General features: G+C 41.5%; 2 protein-coding genes across 2 annotated transcripts; both read right to left on the minus strand.

Moving 5' to 3' along the window:
• Positions 1 to 49: 49 nt before the first annotated feature.
• On the minus strand, positions 50 to 10,161 carry LOC136767288 (Fc receptor-like protein 5). The gene is made up of 18 exons (XM_066721067.1): positions 9,834 to 10,161; positions 9,174 to 9,467; positions 8,648 to 8,941; positions 8,171 to 8,449; positions 7,580 to 7,885; positions 6,993 to 7,277; positions 6,576 to 6,848; positions 5,752 to 6,045; positions 4,869 to 5,150; positions 4,513 to 4,743; positions 4,062 to 4,340; positions 3,559 to 3,660; positions 3,276 to 3,332; positions 1,523 to 1,576; positions 1,288 to 1,335; positions 1,153 to 1,200; positions 703 to 768; positions 50 to 509 (listed from the first exon to the last, which is right to left on the minus strand). Exons 1-18 carry the CDS (start codon positions 10,159 to 10,161, stop codon positions 445 to 447), a joined length of 3,585 nt encoding a protein of 1,194 aa, XP_066577164.1. The 3' UTR covers positions 50 to 444.
• A 9,727-nt stretch (positions 10,162 to 19,888) lies between these two features.
• On the minus strand, positions 19,889 to 22,186 carry LOC136768024 (immunoglobulin lambda-1 light chain). The gene is made up of 3 exons (XM_066722081.1): positions 22,093 to 22,186; positions 21,293 to 21,652; positions 19,889 to 20,703 (listed from the first exon to the last, which is right to left on the minus strand). The coding sequence occupies exons 1-3, from the start codon at positions 22,139 to 22,141 to the stop codon at positions 20,372 to 20,374; spliced, it is 741 nt and encodes a 246-aa protein (XP_066578178.1). The 5' UTR covers positions 22,142 to 22,186; the 3' UTR covers positions 19,889 to 20,371.
• Positions 22,187 to 22,736: the final 550 nt, after the last annotated feature.

The raw sequence follows: 22,736 nt of genomic DNA on the forward strand, positions 1-22,736 counted from the left end.
TGAGTTTGTGTAAAGGAGACCCTACTGTGCTTTGCTCTGAAATTTTATTGTTATATTATTCAGTAATGCAGAGGACAAAATGAAACTCTTACAGCATCATGTTTAGTTTAGTTTGTAGATGTTAGTATGACATAATATTGAAGTTCATATGATAAAATTAAAGTAACAATAAATAATAAGACAAGTTGTAAAGTAGAATAAATAGCCAACATGCAGAAATGTTTACAATCGTCAAAGTGAGATCTTTGTGCAGAAAATGAACAGTTCAAATATAGTTTAAATTGTTGCTTACTGGACGTCCCTCTCTGTTATGAGCTAAGTGCATTATTTAAAGTCTAAAACCACAAGCTGTGATTCTTTGTCTTTGGTCATATCGATATCGACACCGAGTTCAACGAGAGGCCATTTCACCCATCGTGATTTAGTACCAAACCCTCTTCAATATTAGATTTCTTCATAAAGGTGCTCAACTGGGCTGGATGCTCCTGCTGCGTGTCTTTGCCCTGCAACTGGAAAGACGACAGACAGAACGTTTATGTATGTACATTTACATTGGAAACGACCCTGACCAGCAGAAATGTAAGCATGTTCTGGCTTGAAATCTTTGGAGAAAGTGATCTACCAGGTAAGCTAGTCTTATGATGTGCAGTTGGGTGTAGGTTTATACTGCATTTATCATTATGTCATTCTAAGCAGCCATACCTCTGATTTTCTCTTTCAATTCGACGAGTGAGTATAGCTCATTGGTCTTGTCTGTGGGTCTTGAAGCTGCAATAGACAGAGTAAGCGAATTAGTGGAATGTGATCAAATTCAGGCATTGACACATGGAGTTCAAGAAGAACAGACACCTTTATCTTTTTTCTTGGTGGAATTGGCATAAATAGATTCACTGTTCTTCTTCTGGGGTGTTTCTGAAGAAAACAAATAAGTTGTTTTTTACAGATAAGACACCAGTGTTTCCCCTTATCATTCATTCATTCATTCATTCATTCATTTAGTCATCCATGCATCCATTTACTTGAGCAAATAAGTTCAGTGAAGTGACTTGGAATGGATATAATTCAAATCATAGAATATCATTTATTTATTTTATATTTATGTTTAAATCTTGATTTATCCCTTAAATTGAGTTTTACCTTAGACAATCTTACCTTTTGGAAAGGTAACTGTGGCATAACTGCAATCATTTTGTTGGGTATCTGGAAAATAAAGTATATATGGCTTATTGGCTGACATTTTTTCCATGCAATTTGCATCTCATGGACTGTTACCCCAAGGAATCTTACCTTTGTTATAAACAACATTGGAATAAACAACAGCATTCCGTTGGGTATCTGGAAAAGATACAGTATATGTTATATAAAATGGATCAATAAATATCCAGGCTAACTTGCACATATTCATACTGTGACATTGGAGCAAGAAGAAAAATAGTGATGAGGGAGAAAATGCCCTGAATTAAATTTGTTAACTGGGACAGAGTGGAATGAAAAGCATCATCACAAACTGTATGAAACGCACCAGTGTCTTGAGCCAGAGAGTACGGAGAGTCTCTCTCGGCAGACTGGATTTTATCTGCAAAACCAACAGAAGGAAATGAATGAGGAGATTGCATAACTTTGGCATCCACCCCCCAACCTCTCCTCACAGGCGTTCCCCAAGGCTCTGTCCTGGGCCCGCTCCTGTTCTCTCTCTACACTCGCTCCCTGGGCCCCCTCATCGCTTCCCATGGCTTCTCCTACCACTTCTACGCTGATGATGCCCAGATCTTCCTGTCTTTTCCCTCTTCTGACCCTCTCATCCCCTCACGCATCTCTTCCTGCTTGTCTGCTAATTCCGCCTGGATGCACTCGTACCACCTCAAGCTCAACCTCTCCAAATCAGATCTCCTGTTTTTCCCCAACTCTTCTTCACCTTCTGCTGACCTCCCCATCTCGATCCCCTTGGAATCCAGCACACTCTCTCCTTCTTCTTCCGCAAAAAATCTAGTAGTCACCCTCGATCCTGCGCTCTCCTTCTCCCAGCACATCACCACGCTGACGCGCACCTGCAGATTCTTCCTGAGCAACATACACCGAATCCGTCCCTTCCTCACCGGCTACTCGACTCAGCTACTCGTCCAGTCACTGGTCCTCTGGACTGGACTACTGCAACTCCCTCCTGGCCGGCCTTCCTGCATCCACTAACTGCCCCTCCAGCTCATCCAGAACTCTGCGGCTTGTCTGGTGTCTCTCTGCCACGATTCGCACACGCTACTCCACTGCTCCGCTCCCTCCACTGGCTCCTCGATAGCGGCACCCATTCAGTTCAAGACTTTGACCCTAACCTACCGCTGTCTTGACCACACTGCACCAAGCTACCTTCAGACACTTGTCTCTCCATACATCCCCTCCAGACCACTCTCTGCCTCCTCTCCACTCTCCTTCCTCCAGAGCTGCTCCTTCTCATCCCTGAACCCTAAATGGTGGAACGACCTGCCCACCGAAGTCAAAACAGCAGAGTCCCTGACCTCATTCCGGCGCTTACTCAAGACGCATCTCTTCCGACAGCACTTGTAATATTAGTCCTCTATCCCTGCTAGATAGCACTTCAGCTTATTATGCTCCTCGCATTCTTGATTGTTTTCCTTCTTGCTCCCTTTCCCGTAGCCCTCGTCTGTAACCCTACATCTTGACAGCACTTAGCTTTGACTGTCCAGGATGTAGGAAGTCACTTACTGTACTTGTGTAAATTGTAAATTGTAATCTGTAAAATGTATTTTGAATTGCTATGTTTTAGCTAAGTTGAACTTGTAATGATTGATGCCTTGTTCTTCTCTATATTTTTGCACTTATGTTGTAAGTCGCCCTGGATAAGGGCGTCTGCCAAGAAATAAAAATAATAATAATAATAATTGGTTAAAACCACAGTCATTCTGAAAGTGGAAATTGTCCTGTAATTCTCCTGCCAGCAGAGGGAGGCCGTGTGACTGTTATGAACATCATCATTCCACTTTCAGAGGTGTCTTTAAATCAGTAGCGTAATATCGTGTGAATCTTGACGCAGACTCCTGTAATTGAGAGCTCAGCTGGAGTGACAACTACCAGAGTCAACAACAGATTGTTTATGGCATGCATGCTTTCTGGTTTTTGTTTCTGCTGAGCTCTTAATGAATGAATGAATGATTAATATAACAGTTTGATTCTAGGCCTATGTGAAATAAAGCTTCACAATTTGCATTGGTTTGCCAAGGTGTGCTGATGTGTAGTATTGACAAAAATGCTTAAATCCTTACTTTTTTTCTTATTCATATCGATTTGAGCATATATAATGACCTCATCTGGCTGTTTATCTGCAAAACAACAACAACCACAACAAACAAATCACATTAGGAACACCACATTATCAAACCTGATAGAGTGAAGGGGTTTAACTTAATGTTTCATATTGTAGTGATGAGAAAACAAAGCAAGGCAAGAAGAACATTCAGATCAGGACAAAACTTTCTTCTAATTTAACCAAGTTGTTGGCGATTTTAATAATCTGCATGAAATTCAAAGTTGCTTTACCAGACTCACCTGAATACTGGCCTCTCCTGCAGAACCACATTAAGCAGAGGGCCAACATCCCGAAAAACAGGACTCCTGAACCAGCTGCTCCGGCAATCAGCAACCAAGACACTGGGAGTCAAAGCAAATGTTTTTAATATGGGAGAATTTAGTCCTTGACTGGGAATACCTATAGCTAACCTGTCCAGATTTATTGGAGTTTGGCTGAGAATACAGACTGCCTCTCAGCTGAAATCTGGTTTGGAACAGTTTTCACAAATGTGGTGAAGTGTACGTTCTAAAAAACAGAGACAGAGATCCCCAAAAGTCCGACATAAAAAAGAGCTAAGAGGTTATTTAATGAAACTATCTAGCTGAATAATTTACCTAAAACAAAGTTAAAGAATGAGTTCAAAGTAAGGATTTAGACCTGCAAGATTGTGGTCCTCTACAACTAAAATCAATATCCAAAATACATGTTCTGTCTAACAATTCCCACGTTCCCAAAACCTCAAACCTCTGTGTATACTGACCTTGCAGTGTGATGGCAATACCAGTGCTGTTCTTCTGAAATCCATGGGGTGTCTCTGCCGCACAGCTGTAGCTCCCTGTGAGGGTTTGGTTCAGGGCGTCTATGGAGTAAAGCGCAGAGCCACTCCTCTCTGACAGGAGCTCTCCGTCCCTGAAGAAGGAGTAGAGGACCAAGGGACGGACGTATCCGGACGTCTCGGCATCACAGGTCAGGTTCACAGGCTCTCCCTCCTGCACTGAGCCTCCAGGGGAAACTAGCAGAGTCACTCTGGAGAAGAGATCTTAGACCAGGAGAACACAGCAAGTCAATCTCATAGCAAGCGGTCATTTGGATGGAAAGACCCTACCACTGGAAAACACCTACTTATCAGCCTTGCTAATGAGAGACACTTTAAGACATGTAGACAATATACCATTCTGACAATATACCATAGTTCTTTCTAAGGGGCTTACCTCTTACAGATATCTGCACCTCCTCTGAGTCCAGTGAATGCTGACACCTGTACATCCCCTCGGCGTCCTTCCTGACTGGAGAAATCCTCAGTATGTTTTGGGTTGGGTCAGACAGCAGTTTTTTGTTGTCTTTATAAAATGAACTTGAAGTTGACTTATCTCGACACACCAGAGTCACATTGTCTCCTTCAGTGAGGGGCAGTGGAGGGGTCTGCAGGATCACCTTGTGATCTGAAAAGATTCATTTGGAGGAAGTGATGAATTGGCCGTCACTTCAGACGTGGTGGCTGAGAGTGTGTGCCCTTAAAGATCACTGGGCTCCCACCTCCAATGTTACCAGTATTACCATGACTTACCCACTACTCTGATGTGGACAGATGCGCTCCGTTCTCCCTCTGGTTGGGCCTCACACCAGTACAGTCCATTGTGAGACTTGTCTTTAAAAGTAACTGAACAATTGTCACCATTAGTCTTCTGGCACTGCACTGGTTCAGTTGCCTTGCCCTCTGCAGCCCTGTACCAGTTATACTGTCCTGCACTGGAGTCTCCTGTCAGGCCACAGCGCAAGGTAACAGACTCCTTAGGAAACAGCACTGTCCACTCCGGACTGAGAGACAGCCTGACCCTGGGGGGTTCATCTAGGAGAGGGAGAGAGAGGGAGAGAGAGAGGGAGATGTACCGTGTAGTTCAATTTATATGTTATTCAACAAGCACAAACTTTATGTCATAGAGAGAGATTTTCAATACAACTTATCCAATGGTATATTATTTGCCTGTTTTAATTAACTGATTATCATTCAGCCTAATTTTGTTGAATTACAATCTTTAATAATTTTCTTAGGTAATACAATAATGTGTGTGTGTTTATTTTAGGCCACCTGAGGATTGGTATCAATGTAGTTTAAGTTCAATTGGGTGGATAGAAAAACGGTAACTTTTAAGTGAACAATGTGTTCTTATGTTGATGCTAGGTACTGGTTATGGGAACAACGTAATCCAGCAACTATTCTCACCACGTTATATATTTTGATGTTTGCAGTGATGACTTTTGAGTGGTTGATATATATGTGTGTGTATGTGTGTGTGTGTGTGTATTGGAACCACAGAAAACAGGATGGAAAACCAGGGCTTTCAGACTACAGTGTAACAGAACAGGAACTCTGTCAATTTGAAAGCACTGCTCTTTCTGTGTAAGAAACTCTGGCAAGTTAGTTTCTCAGAAACCACATCTCAACTCACCGGAAACGTTTAAGAGGAAAGGGTCGCTGGGGTGTGTGGACTGTGGAGGCTGTCCTCTCTGGACCAGGCACCTGTACTGCCCCCGGTGAGAGCGGAGAACCGACGAGATTCGTAATATGTTTCCATCAACACTGCGGTCGCTGGTGTTGGTCACTGGACTTCCCAGGCTATCCTTGAACCAGAGATACTCCAGTCTGGGGAAATCCGCACTGAGTCCACATCTCAGGGTCACTGACTCCCCAAAGTACAGCCTCTCCCAGGCAGGCTCCTGTGTCACTGCTGGTTTGGGACGCTCTGCAGAGACAGGAAGGATTATACAGTGACAACCGGTGGGGTCAGCAGAATATGAGAGCGGGGGGGGGTGTGACGGTAACAAACTGTGAGAGCGGTGGGGGGGGAGTGATAACCATGAGGGGGGGGGTCGCAATTCACGAGAAATAGACCGCATTTTCTGTTACAATATATTCATATTTCGATCCCCTCCACCCTTCTATTTTTGCCTCTTTCGGGGTGGTCCAAGTTTAATTAGGGGGGTTCACATCACACAGGTTCAATGTGGCTTCCAATTAAATTAATACATTTTTGTGTGTCAGTCACGGCATGGATACCAGTTTGTGTGGAAATGTCACGGCTGTGTGCATGAGCTTTATCCAGTTTGAATATAAAATCTTACAGACTTGCATTCATGACGACTTTCTTAGCACAGCTTTCTCAGGTGTTAATCTCTGTCGAGGCCTATGAGTATTCCTTGTGGCCTCCTAGGCTGGTTTAATTAATCCCTGACCTGAATGATGGATATCAGTGGCCCCTGTAGTGCGACTCACCTGTCACAGTGATCTCCACGTCATTGCTTGTGCTGTAAATCCCCTTCCCTGCAGCTTCAGCCTCACAGTGGTATTTCCCCTCGTCCCCCTGTCTCACTTTGATGGTGTATGTATCCTCCCAACTGGACTTCACCACTCGTCCTTCCCTCATGTATCTGTATTGTAGTTTGTGAGCTGAGTTCTTTAACTGAGCAGCACAGTGCAGGGTGAGGGTCTCTCCTTCCCAGACTGTCTCTGATGGCTGAGCTGTGATGTGGACTCCCAGGAAAAGCTCTGCAGATGTAAGAGCACAACATGAAGTGTTAAAAGACTGCTTAGATCAGCGAATGGACAATGACAAAATGATTTGGCAGTAGCTGTAGCTTTGTGAGTGTTTACTGAATTTACTGCTATTGTAAAGCAGGGACTGGTTCTCACCTCCCACTGTGACCTTTGTCCAGTTACTTGATCTCCTGATGCTCTTCTGCAGCACCTCCACCTCACACTGGTACTGTCCTGTGTGATTGAGCCTGATAATGGGGATCATCAGGGTTTCCTTTGATGTTACTGTTTTCCAGTCCCCCCTCTCCTCTGTGTAATGGTACTGCAGCTTCGTATCCTGGGCTTTGCTGTTTAACTGGGAATCGCAGTGCAGAGTGACAGAGTCCCCCTCTATGACCGAGTTCCCTGGCCGCACCCACAGCACCGGTTTGGTGAACAGCTCTGTATAAGACACACAGTGACGGTTACATTGCAGCCAGGATTTCAGGGTACACCTTATCCCATTCCCTGGAATTCCTCACTGTAAAGCAGATGTTCAAGATGGAAGGCAAAGCATGGAAAAGCATCCAAGACTAATGCTGTTAATGTCACTTGGATTGAAGACAGGTAGTGTTTTTGGCCCAGTAGCACAGTGTCTCTCTCTCACTCCTTCCTTCCCTCTCAGTTGAATTTACAAACTTAATGTACACAATTACAGACATATTCAGAGGCCCGTATTCATTAGTGCGCTGTGTGTTACGTACCAGACACCTGTATTCTGACGGCTCGGCTGTGATTTAAATGAAACGCTGGCTCTCCTCTCCCAGCCCGACACCAGTACCGGCCAGTGTGAGTTAGAGCAGCAGAGCTGATGGTGTAAGTGGCTCCAGACCTGCTGCTGTTGCTGCTCTGGTGCACTGTGTTGTCCAGACTGTCCTTGTACCAGTAATACAGCCAGGCAGAAGAGTGGATTCCCATGTCCTCCACCACACAGGACAGAGTAACCCTGTCTCCCTCTAATATCTCTCCATGCAGAGGCTGCAGGGAGAGCACTGTGCCGGGCTGGGCGACTGGCAGAGAGGAAAACAATGTGGAAGAGTTTAAACAGTCTTGCTCCTGTCATTAACTGTTTTGTAATACCTTTAATGGTGAGATTGTATTCAAAGTAGGCTAGATCACAAGTCCAATCCACTACTCCATACTAAAGAAGGTGATTGTTGATTTGGGGTTCAAAGGTATTCTTTCTATTTGTTATATTCCCTGCACATCTGATCACTGTAGCCAGTACACAGGAATGGACAATCTCCTATTAAATACGAAAATACAGAGAATAAGAAGACACCAAGAATACACACCTAATACTTTGAGTCCAACTCGACTGCTTATTTTGGAGTAGGACGGATTATCTGTACTTGTACCCTGACAGGAATAATTCCCACTGTCCGATCTCTGAGCAGACTGGAGGGTGTAAATGTTCTGGCTGGACTCATGTACTGGACAGGGATTTCCATCTTTGTACCATTGGAAGCTGTGCATTGGATATTCCCCAGGGACTGTGCATCGGAGCTCTGCTGCTTCTCCAGTGTATAATGCTGTCCAGTCGTGCCCAAAGGTAAGCACTGCTTGAGGCCGTTCTGCAAATACACAGATATTTATAGTATAAAAAAGACTTGGAGTTATTCAGAGCAACTATTTCCTGCAGTGCATGCTATGTTTCCACAGCAGTGATTACACTTCCCTGTTCTATTCTGCCCATGAACAGCAAGAATTAAGAGACTTTCTGAATAAAGGAATAAGGCTTTCAGTCTTTTTAAATACTTCCATCAACTTACCGTGTACTTCTAACACACTCGGCTGGCTGAAATTTAAAATGGGTTTCTCTCCCCGTTCAGCTCGGCACCAGTATCTCCAACTGTGGGAAAAATCTGCTGATTTGATGTTGTATTGGTTTCCAGTTACACTGCTACTGGAGATCTCATCCATTGTGTGGTTCAGACTGTCCTTGTACCAGTAAAACTGCCACCCAGTTGAGTCGTCACCCGGCACACATTCCAGGGTCACTGTGTCTCCTTCAAAGATCATCCTGTCTGAAGGCTGCTGGGTCAGAGTCAGGATGGGCAGGTTCTCTGGAATATACATTTATAAAAATCAATTTATAACAACTTTGTATTTTCATAGTATTGGTTGCTTTTAAATGAGATGCACACTGCAGATGGAGATATACACGTATTATAAATTACTATAGACTTAATAAGCAATTCTACAAAGGATATCACTTCTTAGCAGCTGACGATTCCTAAGCAATGGTAGCAGTGAGAATTAAACTGACTTAACGTCAGCACAGAACGATGAAATTACCAGACACCCTCAAGGCCACACCGCTGCTCTGATTGGAGTAATAAGGGGGGGATGTCCGCTCTCCACGGCAGCTGTATTCTCCACTGTCAGGCACTTCAGCTGAGGCTACAGTATAGTTCGCACCATCGAGAGCACTGGAGCTCAGCTGAAACACCGGCCCGTCCTCTCCTTTCTTGTGCCACTGGTAACTCCATTCAGAATAACTGCCATGAACCCGGCAATTCAGGGTGAAGCTTTCACTGGCGTACATCTGTGTCCACCCCCGTACCAGGGTCAGCTCTGCCTGTGGCCGCTCTGTCGATACAGGACACAGTTGGGATAACATGGTTTGGGATGTGAGGAAAGTGTTACGTCCACATACATCCTCTGTAACCACTCCAGAATTCATTATTACAGACTCACACCCTGCCTGGCCAGACAACTGGACCTCTGCTGCCCTGAATGGAAACTGAATGGAGGTCAAGTTAAGGTCTCTTTATTTTGACACTGGTTCTGATCCATCCTGCGATAACTCAGTCAAAGCTCCTTGTTCAGAGTTTGTTTAATGACAGATCCATTTAACTAAACTGTAAAACACCTCATCTGATTCCTGTTTCCTCCACTTGTCTGATTCAATCATTCCCCTGTTCTGATACTGGTCAGCTGAAGGAAAGCTCTCACCTGTCACCTGTAGAGACACAGGCTGGCTGTAGTTCAGGTGAAATGAAGCGTCCTCTCTCCCCACTCGACACCAGTACTGTCCACTGTGGGACAGGGCAGCGGAGTGGACAGTATATCTGGTTCCAGCTGTGTCTCCACCGTGCAGGGCTGGGCTCTGGGTGCTGTCTTTGTACCAGGAGTAGCGCCAGCCAGTGGAGTAATTCCCCACATCACAGATTAGGGTGACACTGTCTCCTGTAAACAGCTGTGTTCTTGGAGGAAGCAGAGTCACACGGGTCTCTGGTGGATCTGCGGACAGAGTGGATATTGCAGTATATCGAGTGTGCATGTGCTGTGTGTATTTTTTGGGAACTTTTAAACCTATCAAAACTTGTATAGAAGAAACCGCTACAGGGAAGGAGACAAACATGTATAATTACATACACACAGCAACAGCCGCATAGAATTTCATACCTAGAAACTGAAACAAAACTGTGAATGAGATCAGAGGTTTAGGTTTTGTATTTGTGTGAAATGAAAATGCTTAAATCTGAGAGTCAACGCTAGGTGATTTGAATATTTTTGGACCAGTTTGATTGATAATGGGATGTCTCAAATTTTGTAAGAAGAAGATGATGAACACTAGCTTTTTAATGAATTCATGAATTCATTCACAACTCTCTTCAAATTAGTGTGCAGCAAGGATTTAGATATTTCAGAGAGGAACCTTTATCAGCTGTATTGAAAATTCTCTGACTCTGTGGGGTTGTTGTAAAATGTCCACAATGATCAACTACCAACCTTTGCTTTGTTTGTCTATGGTTATTGTATCCAGAGCTGTGCTGCCCTATACACTCGCTAGGCAAGTTGCGTAGGGCCCCTCAAATTACACAAGGGCCCCGCCGCCCCCTCGTGTCAAAGCGGGTGTCAATGTTTACAACTTCGATGAGAGGATGAAGCGGAACTATCCTTCTCGCAGGGCCAGCCCGACGTACAGGAGAACTAGGTGGTAACTTAGGGCCCCAGAATATCAAAGGGCCCCTAAATGATGACATAAATTATATTTAAAAATAAATAAAAATCCAACCGAGCGTTTTCGCTGTCGTCTACGAGCAGAGTGACAGAGATGTGAGTGATGGGTTAGTCGCAGGCACAGCGGGGCTCTGAGGAGAGAGCTGAGGTGGAGAGAGAGAGGGGTGGCAGCTTGTGAAAGACAGTGCAGGAAAAAGGACAAGGACAAGATGCGCAAGGTAGAGGCATGTATCAGACGTTATTCATAATATAACCTCACTTGTGTCGAGTGATGCTATTATCGAACTAATTTTCACTCGGAATCAGTAGCTTTGAAATCAACACAATATATTACAATGTAAGCAGATAACTAGCCAACCAAATGTTAAGGAGCAATGACAAAATTAAAGGTAGGGTATGCAATGTATTCCAGAAATTTTTTTTGTTAAAATGGTTGAAAGTCTCTTCACATCCTGATATCAATCAACAATTTAAGTGGTCTAAATGTAAAAATATATATATACATCTTCTGTGGAAGGGACAGGACTAAAAAAGGATCGTCCAATCATTGCTCTCGGTCCGAATGTAATGATAGGATGTCCTTCCTCTCTGTCAACCTATATTTGCATACCGCCGCGCAACTGGTTCGCGCAGACAATCGCACGTCATCAGCGCAGGAACCTTGACGCTGTGCGGAGCGAGCGCGAGAACGGAAGGCGAGCCGCAGCTGCTACTTTTAACAACATAATAACCATAAATAAGATGTTCACACTCGTTATTATTGTGATGTCTGACATATGAATGAGACGTGCGTTTCTGAAACTGTTGCGATGGATTCCAGCCGCACGTCTCTCCTCCCGGCGCCGAGACTCTGTGTGCGTGTGCGCATGTGTGACAGAGGGGGCGTGGCTTTGGAGACGCTCTGAAGCGAGGGCGGCTCTGTGCTTTCAGAACAAGCTGCTAATTTCACGATTGGAGCTGTTAGTGACGTGAAAACACACTCTGTAAGATCATTACAACTAAGTATTAAACAACAAGGTGTAATGCAATTTGGCGTAAACAGAATGAGAACATGAATCCATCATGCCTTGTTACCACTGTGCAGGCTGGTGGTGGTGGTGTAATGGTGTGGGGGATGTTTTCTTGGCACACTTTAGGCCCCTTAGTGCCAATTGCGCATCGTTTAAAAGCCACGGCCTACCTGAGCATTGTTTCTGACAATGTCCATCCCTTTATGACCACCATGTACCCATCCTCTGATGGCTACTTCCAGCAGGATAATGCACCATGTCACAAAGGTCGAATCATTTCAAATTGGTTTCTTGAACATGACAATGAGTTCACTGTACTAAACTGGCCCCCACAGTCACCAGATCTCAACCCAATAGAGCATCTTTGGGATGTGGTGGAACGGGAGCTTCGTGCCCTGGATGTGCATCCCACAAATCTCCATCAACTGCAAGATGCTATCCTATCAATATGGGCCAACATTTCTAAAGAATGCTTTCAGCACCTTGTTGAATCAATGCCACGTAGAATTAAGGCAGTTCTGAAGGCGAAAGGGGGTCAAACACAGTATTAGTATGGTGTTCCTAATAATCCTTTAGGTGAGTGTACATTGCCCTTTGCATTTTGTATATTCCAAATAGTAGGAATTTAAAATGTCATAACTCTGTGAGCAATTAACTATTCTATATAAAGCAATAATCCAGCTCAGTCAGATGAAGTAATAATCTAGTTTTTGAAAAAGTTGGTGATGTGACTTTTTTTGTGGTGGAGGGTCACATCACTCTGATAGCTAACCTACTGCTGTGGCCATCCAAATGATGATAATGATTACAGTAGTTTGCCAGTTGTCAGCTAATGATTTTTGATAGTGTTGTATTTTTTTTAAATACATTTTGTGTTTAATGTTTAATTTGCACTGTGTAATATAATATTTTCAGTACTGAGTATTTTTACCTAAACTGTTCATTAGTATTCTCTCTGCCCCAATTCGCACACTCTACTCCTCTACTCCGCTCCCTCCACTGGCTCCCGATAGCGGCACGCATTCAGTTATAGATATTGACCCTCACCTACCGCTGTCTTGACCACACTGCACCAAGCTACCTTCAGTCACTCGTCTCTCCATACATCCCCTCCAGACCACTGCGCTCCTCCAGTGCCAGAAGACTAACTCTGCCTCCACTCCGCTCTCCTTCCTCCAGAGCCGCTCCTTCTCATCCCTGAACCCTAAGTGGTGGAACGACCTGCCCACCGAAGTCAAAACAGCAGAGTCCTTGACCTCCTTCCGAGGCTTACTCAAGACGCATCTTTTCAGACAGTACTTGTAATATTAGTCCTTTTAATCCCCTGTAAGATAGCACTTTACAATCATGTCTGTTTCTACTTTTTGGGATATCGCCCTGGTCTAGTATGTGAGACATCTGCAAAAGCGGGACGGAATAAAACGAATGAACTGAGACAGTGTTCAACGGCTTTGTAAACGGGGCCTTCAGAGAACCTGGAAAATTGTGCCAACTTATATGTCAACGCTAGGTGATGAGTATGGATTTGAACATTTTTAGACCAGTGTGGTCAATAAGGGGATGTATCACCTTTTGTATGAAGAAGACAATAAACACTAGTTTTTCAATTAATTAATTAATTAATTCATAACTCTCTTCAAATTAGTGTGCAGCCGGGATTTATATATGATTTCAAAGTCAGCATGTACAGAACCCTCATTAGCTGTATTGAAGATTCCCAGACTCAAAATTTATTCACAAATATCCACGATGCTCAACTACCAACCTTTGCTCTGTTTGCCTACGGTTATTGTATCCCAGTGTAGAAGACATGAAGATCTGTAAGTTTCAACTCCTGCCCATACTTATCAATGAAATATGGGACTCTGTGCCTTCTCTCTCTTTAGACACTGACAAGAGGACATTTCCCAAGATGCAGAACTTGCTGCTCTAAAGACATGTATACCAGATGAGCACGATGGGTGAAATGGCCTCCTCTCGTTTGTAAACTTTCTTATGTTCTTATGTTCTTATAGTGGTCTGTTTTGCTTTGACAGCGTTTCACTTCTTCCAGAATAAGAAAATGCAGTTGACTTGGTGTGTTGCCTTAGTGGTTTTCACATGTAAAGATGCTGCCTAAAATTATCTATTGTGAGCGTGTTTCAGCTGACCCCAGTGCAAGATGCTACATGAAACCACAAATATCTGCACAGAAGAGTCAATGTGCCTTTTGTAAATTTGCATTACATCAACTGTGAAAAAGGCTTGATAACGTTTCATCTGCTCAGTAAACATGTCTTGGCTCTATTGAATGAATCCATGATTAATTTTTACACCCAGAACATTGTTAACTCACGTCATGTCTGACTATGTGTATTAAATAAATGCGTAAAAATTATGAAATAGAAAAAATGGTGGATTCGTTTTTCATTTTTAAATCCTAATGTCTAATTTTCATGTATCGGCGGCTTTACTCAGTAAGGCTTAGACCATATTGTCTAGACCTCAGTAACATGAAGCTTAAAAAAACAACAACTGAATAACAAATGTATTCCTATTGTAACGTAATAAAACTCCAGCACTCACCAGACACTTGTATTTGAATGGCATTGCTGTACTGGGAGTGATAAACCTCATGTCCCCTCCCAGTCCTGCACTTAAACTGTCCACTGTGAGACGGGGTCACCGCAGAGAGGCTGAGAACTGAACCAGTCTGCCTGTTGTGCTCAGTCTGGTACCGTGGGGTTTCCTGGCTGTCCTGGTACCAGTAATAGGACCAGCCTGCTGCCCCACTCTCAAACTGGCAGAGCAGGGTCACTCTCTCCCCAGTACAAAACTGTCTCCATCTGGACTGGACGGTCAGCACAGGGCTCGGCCGACCCTCTGAAACAGTGTGATATCAAACAACACAGTATTAGCATCTCAGGGTACTAAACTAACATAAAAAAACTAATTGCTTTGTTATATTCATAATTTAAATTTTAAATTTAAATTGGTAGTTTTCACGTTTGATTTCTACTGGAAAGTCATGCTTAGATACTACAGTACAGTACAATATATTTAATTATTATTATTATTATTATTATTATTATTATTATTATTATTATTATTTTTTTTTTTTTTATTATTATTATTATTATTTTTTTTAATTAGTTCCATATGCTTTGTGTCATATTCGTCTTATTTTCTGGTAAGTTGCAACACAAGAGGACAAAGACACATCACTAAATAACATAGTAAAACAACACTCTAAGTTTCAGCAGGCAGTAGCTCACCTGTCACTGTCAGCTGTAGTCCAGCGCTGATCTTCCTCACCCGTCCTGCTCTCACTTCACACTGATACACCCCCGAGTCTGCAGGCCTCACTGTCTGGATAGAGTGGTGCGCCAGTGAACCTGGAGGGGTTATTATCTCATGTCCTTTCAGGAAACGGTACTGGAGAACTGTGTCTCGCCTCTTTGTGTGTAACTGAGTCTGACAGGACAGAGTCACCGTCTCTCCCTCCCAGAGTGCCTGCCACGGCTGAATGGACAGGGAAGGGATCCCAAACAGCACTGTAGGAAACACACAGAGAAAATTAGCAAAGAGAGGAGAAAACAACATAGGACATACAGTTTTATTAGTTTAAATGAAAATAAAATAAAAAGTCATTCTAATACTTAAAAAATAAACTTAGAATCAATGGCCACATTGAATAAGGAACAGGAACAAATCTTTCTGCAAGGTTCAAATTTCTGAATTGAAAGAGGTTTACATGTTTATAAAATAAGTATTTAAAGACTTGAAATGGTCAAGACACACAACAGGAAGATATACTATTTGCAGTTTGCTTAGTAGGTCAGCTGGAGGACTCTTGTACCAACGTTTATTCTGCCTGTTTAAAAATGTAAGTTTATCAAGTAAACATACATGTTGTATCTAAATTACAGGAGAGCATATTTATCATGTCTTTATTTTAGTTACTTACTTAACACTCGTAACTTTACAGAGTTGCTGTAAAATTCTTCCTCTAGGTTAAGTCTTCTGGCAGTGCGACATTTGTAATCCCCACTGTGAGACACTGTAACTGGGTTAATGGTGAGGATTGGATTGTTGCCCATAGACTGGTTAAGACGTTTGTCTTTATACCAGCTGTATTCCCAGACAAGAGGGTCTCCATCAAACACACACTCCAATGTCACTGCATCTCCTTCATAATTTGTCCCATTTGAGGAGTGCAAGGTCAGCACAGGCTGTGTCTGATTGGCTGAAATGAGACATAGGCAAATTATACTGTATGTGTGTATTTTATATTTGTTATATTTATTTATTCTACAAGAAGATTCAGCACAATAACGAGAATGCTGTATGCATCTGTAGGCTGTTTTCTTTTATACATTCATCTTATTCCTTATAATGCTCAGATGATTTTTCACAGTGATGTTGTTAGTCGTGCAAGATGTGTGTAGGTATATATATATACACCGATCAGCCATAACATTATGACCACTGACAGGTGAAGTGAATAACACTGATAATCTCATTATCAAGGCACCTGTCAGTGGGTGGGATATATTAGGCAGCAAGTGAACATTTTGTCCTCAAAGTTGATGTATTAGAAGCAGGAAAAATGGGCAGCGTAAGGATCTGAGCGACTTTGACAAGGGCCAAATTGTGATGGCTAGACGACTGGGTCAGAGCATCTCCAAAACTGCAGCTCTTGTGGGGTGTTCCCGGTCTGCAGTGCTCAGTACCTATCAAAAGTGGTCCAAGGAAGGAAAAGCGGTGAACCGGTGACAGGGTCATGGGTGGCCAAGGCTCATTGATGCACGTGGGGAGCGAAGGCTGGCCCGTGTGGTCCGATCCAACAGACGAGCTACTGTAGCTCAAATTGCTGAAAAAGTTAATGCTGGTTCTGATAGAAAGGTGTCAGAACACACAGTACATCGCAGTTTGTTGCGTATGGGGCTGCGTAGTCGCAGACCAGTCAAGGTGCCCATGCTGACCCCTGTCCACTGCCGAAAGCGCCTACAATGGGCATGTGAGCATCAGAACTGGACCACGGAGCAATGGAAGAAGGTGGCCTGGTCTGATGAATCACGAGTTCAAGGTGTTGACTTGGCCTCCAAATTCCCCAGATCTCAATCCAATCGAGCATCTGTGGGATGTGCTGGACAAAAAAGTCTGATCCATGGAGGCCCCACCTCGCAACTTACAGGACTTAAAGGATCTGCTGCTAACGTCTTGGTGCCAAATACCACAGCACACCTTCAGAGGTCTAGTGGAGTCCATGCCACGATGGGTCAGGGCTGTTTTGGTGGCAAAAGGGGGACCTACACAGTATTAGGCAGGTGGTCATAATGTTATGGCTGATCGGTGTATATTTATTTATTTATTTATTTATATATTAATTTAAATGATTGCTTAAGTTAGTTACAAGCAAGTTTGAAGCATTATGTTTTTTCTATTACTCCTTTAAAAAAGTCTGTTACAGAAACTACTACCACCATAGATATTTAATTTTAATGTTTGGTCAGCCTTTCTAAAGTCTAGTGTACAAATTACATTTTTTTCTTTGTTTTTCATTGTTACATGAGTGTTTTTTTTTTCACAAGGATTGAATAAGGAGATCTTGGAATATTTTTTTTGAATACACTGCTTGTTCACCCACCTTTGACGCATTGTACCCAACAACAACCACAGGTAAGAACTGTAAGACAGAGGAAAAGGAATAGATAAAGAAATTACACTTTTACAGAGAAAATAGCTCATGGTGCTTGGAAGAACTCCAGAAATGGATATTCTGATTTAAAAAATATATATGTATTTATATTTGCATACATTGAATATGAACTATTTTGAATTCCTACAAATAATTTAATAAAAATAGTGCCAGGCATCAAGCAAATTCAACAATTTTCTTTGGTATGGGAAGAGACAATTAACATTTAGATTTCAACATATGGGCAGTGAGTGTTTACCATATTGCCCATGAAATCCTGAATTTCAATATGGAAAACAATTTCAATGTACTTCTAATTTAACAGACTGTTAGTTTTAGTGGTGACATAAAATTTAAACAGGAAACAATCGTTGTAACTTCACTAAATTGAAACTCAAATTATTATCCTCAAAAATTAGGATGTATTCCAGAAATATTTTCACCTTAATAAGAGTTATTGTAATAATGTATAGTTCATAATGACATTTATACAATCATTTAGATTATACTAACTGTGTGTAGAGACAACAAAAAACAAAACAGAAAACATGCATGGTTATCTTTATAAGATGTTATCTGAAACACCAACACATTTTAAGATGCAACACATTCTTGACATCTTGAAAAGCTACCTTTTAACTTAATGTATGTCAGAAACAAACAAACAAACAAACAAACAAACAAAATAGAATAAAAAATACTATCTCACAAAGAGTCAAGACAGGACTGGCTAGCAATGATGACATTTACAATAAATGTATAAGGTAGTGAAATAGAAACCTGTCTGTAAGTAATTGTCATGTCTACATCTCTAACCACCATTTTCATGATTTCATTTTGTATTTGACCCTAGAAAAACATATTAAATCAATAAATTATTTTGTTCATGCTGACGTTCTAAACAATTGATTATTGTGTACAGTTACAAAATCCTTATTGTATACAGTTAAGATATTCTTGATCTCCATAAACTTGAGTTGGATCCCCTGGTTGGGGAATGTATTGCCTGATGTGTTGAAATTTGCATATATTTCTTCATCAGTTAGTATTCTATGGTAAACAGTGTTGCTTGTTTAAAAGACTAGTACAACACAAAGAGCGTACGTGTTCAAGGTCAGCTATAACTGGCATGGCATCTTCTCAGAAATATAGTTTCCTTTCTACTGTTTCACAAGCAGAATCAAAGAAACATATTATCTGATCAGATATAACCCCTGGGGTTTTGAAATAAATTAGCTAAACTCTTGTTTGTAGTATTATGATCGTTATTCAAATGAGTTTATATTTTTGACTAGTGAGTTTATACATTCAATTGACATAGATAATGCAAACTTTTCATGTGTAAAATAATACAAATGTGCATGAGTGTAACATGGTATATTTGATTTTAGTTTGTAATATATTTATTTAGTATTTTGTTTATGTGACTTTTTAAAGATTATGCATGTTTTCTCTAGAATGAATCAGGGTTAAAAACTCACAGAATAATACTGTTTCAAATGAGGAGTGTGAATGCTTTCAACAAAGATGTGTGTTTAATACATGCATTTCCTTGAGCTTCTATGATCCTTTGTACCTTTGAATCTTTGTCTAAATCACAAAATAATCCTCTTTTTGGTGTGGGCAATTTTCTAAAACTAATTTGAATATATTTCCATTGTACTTACCGATCAAGTGGAGAAACTGGTAATAGCGCATGTTGAATTCACTCAGAGGTGTGCATGTCTAACTACAGTTTCACCAGTTGGAGAAATAAGCCCTAAAAATCTTATCTGATACCACTCGCTAACAGTTGACTTCTGCCTTTTTACAGTTTTGTTTTTACAGTCTCAACAGCACGTCTGGTTGAAAGATGCGATCTGCCCTTGACCAAAAATACCTCACTGGCCAATTACAAGAATAACTTGTGAGTAGAAGACAGTGCAGTATATACATGTCTGTCTGAGAAATGAGACTCTGCATCTTCGCAGACCACAGCCTGCATTGTGTCCCACCAGCAGAAGTGCTTTGTCAAATTAGTCTCATAGAAATTTTACAGTTTCAATCTCAGTTTAGCAGGAATTGTTTTGTGCTGGACTTAAGGGCAGATAAATTGACAGCTACAACACTATATCTATTGTTAATATTATTATTACATAGTTTTGTTATGTGTCAGAAAGGCCTGTACAGTGCCATTTGTAAATCCTTATATTAACAAAGGCCTTTTTCACCGGTGTGTACTGTAATGCTGTAAGGTTCAACTAGGCCACCCTTCCTCTTTCAATAGTGGCACACTTCCACCACCACTACCATGACTATTACTAATACTAGCAATAAGGAGAACATTAAAACAGAAAAAAAGACAGACACAGATCAAATGTTTACAACTTTATTTTTAGTTTAAACATAAGACTACGTAGCAGTTCTATGCAATAGCGCTTTCATGTTTTTTGCAATCAGATGTGACAGTAGGTCAGAGAGACTGGGCTGCTTTCTGATTTGTTGCGTATGAGAATTGACATTGCTGCAATTTAGGATTACGTTTGACATTTTAAAGATTGATTGAGAACATCCCCAACCACATCCTCAGCTACTAATTCCCCATTTGCTGTCTGGAGGTTGGCTTTTAAAAGCAACCGGTTCCAACTTTCCAACTGTCAGGCAGGTGATTAGTATAGGGAATCAATCAATTAAAAATATAAAAGTGTATCAGACATGCATTAATTGGTGCCATTAGCCTATTGTGTTTTTATACCTTGATTAACTTATACTTATTAGCAAAATAAGCATTTGTTTTGGACAGGTTTTAGTCATACATTTGCATGAAGCCTGTTAAACAGCTGTGGTCATGCTGGCTCTCAGCACTTATCCTTTGTGATGGATCCTGTGACCGGGGTCTGGCTGGACTCGTGCAGGGCAGTGCAGGAAAACACATTGTGCGTCTCCCAGTCAGTGGCAGGCAGCTTCATGTAGCTGCTGACCACGTAGGTGTTGCCATCGATGCTGCCCAGAGACACAGGGCTGGTGTGGACTCCTTCGGTCACCACCGCTCCATCCATGCTCCACTTCACTTCGATGAACCCGGGGAAGAAGCCACTCACCAGGCAGGTCAGGGTCACCGAGTCAGCGCTGGAGGACTCCCCTTTGGGAGGTGGGAAAAGCTGGATGATGGGGCGAGGGAGACCACTTTCTGACAGACAACAAGATTTTAAACAAGATTTTAACATTCAAGGTTACTTTTGAAAGCTTCTTGTCTGATGTGCAACAATCCCCAAGTTGAATAATACTTTACAGATGCAAATTAACGCAAATCTACTTTACAGATGTGGATTTTGCCTAAATGAAATCCCTGTGCATCAAGGCTCTGCTCTTCCAACTCTTGAGGTGGACTAGAGTCTTTATTCTTTATTAATTTACTGACAATGAAAGTAATCAAGCCTCCATCCAAAGAATAATAGGTCCATACCCTGTCTAATTTTTAAACATCTCCAACCAAAAAGCCTAAATCACAGGAACATAAACAAATAGAAATAAAAACTGTTCTTCACTTAGAACAAGTTGATAAATGTCACTTGCCAAGTGTTACATAGTGTTAAAGAATGTGATGTCAAATTAATGTGATATCAGATACACCTGAATGTAGTATCAGGCAGTTCTGTTATTAACAATATCTGATCATACACCCAGTGTACTTTCAGATGGCTGTCACCATGAATAGACACTCTAAAAAGCAATTATATTTTGTATCTTTAATATAATTAGAAGTAAAAAGCACTTACTGAGAACTTTGATTCGAGTTCCTTCTCCCCATGACTGAATACCAGATGAGCCGTAAAACAAAAAGCAATAATAGACAGAATCATCTTCTTCTTGAATGTTGCTCACAGTGAGAACAAAGCTGCTCCTGGCTGTGTTTGTGGATGGGAAAAACCGGTTGGGTATTGCAGAAGGTCTGTTGATCTGACCTTTCTTGAAGCCCATTACACCTTCAGGTTTCTTCCCAGGGGTCTGCCGAATCCATTGCATATACAGTGTATCAACATTGCCATTCTTAACTGAGCATTCCAGTATGACTTTTTCTCCAGGAGACACAGAGACAACCGTAGGGGACTGGGATAAAACTGCTTCACCATGGATAACTGCAAATAATAACACCACAGTTTCACACAATTATATATCTACTAGTGAATTCAGAAAGCAATGCTGTACATGACTTGGCAGCCCAGCACACCTTTCCAACATTGAAAATATTCAAATATTTTACTGTAATGCCTGTATTCAGATAAAGCACTTTTAATTTGACTTAAAGTTGGCAAAAGTTGAACAGTTGTAGTTGCATACATACATTTACAGAAAACCTTTCAATCTAATGGGATATTCCCTTGATGGAAAAGTGACACCAGCAGACAATGTCTACCTTTTGTCAACATCTTTAGATGTATTACGTATTTCTAAAGTATTTTCCTGTGTCTTAAAGGAATAGACATGTATAATTTTAAATAATTTTCACTTCTACTATCAATTTTGTGGCCAGACCTCCCCTTGGCTAGTGAAACAGAAGCATAAATTAAATACTTACAGGTCACAGACAGAAAAAGAATCAGGACTTGTGCCGTAAACATCTTCATAGGTTGCTCTCACTGTGAAGAAGACCAGTGTTATGAGCGAATGACTTTTCGAAGGGCTGTTTATGAGGTTTCCGTGCGTCGCGAAGTGTAGTTGGGGACCTTCATGTAAATTAGCTCGGCCTGATTGGCTGACGAAATCTGTTTTTTCCTTTTCCGTACATCTTTCATTGTCTTATTTTTAGACGTATTATCAGACATTTAACACAACGTTTGTTTGTTTTTATTTTCTTCAAGAAAGGCCATGCTTTGGGAGGAGTGCAAACTACCCAAATTCCCCCAATGACAGCAAAACACACTTTCCTTCTCCATTTGAAAGAGATTGGATTGATACAGTTTGCAAACTAATTCCATTGTTGCTCATAGGTTCAACCTTCATTAATGGAAGGTAATTTCTTAATATGTCTGCACAGATGTGTCTAAAACACACCATTGAGTTTTAGACTAAGACCCTTCAATGATGTACATAGGAATTTAACTCCTCAAAGGACAAGGTTCGATTTGTACACTGCATTGATTTGAGATTTAAAAGGTAAAATAGGTGTTCAGTGAGAGAACATACAATATCTTTAAATACATTGCTCTTCATTGGAGTGAA

Source organism: Amia ocellicauda, chromosome 14, assembly GCF_036373705.1.
Source record: "Amia ocellicauda isolate fAmiCal2 chromosome 14, fAmiCal2.hap1, whole genome shotgun sequence".
NCBI classification, from domain to species: domain Eukaryota; kingdom Metazoa; phylum Chordata; class Actinopteri; order Amiiformes; family Amiidae; genus Amia; species Amia ocellicauda.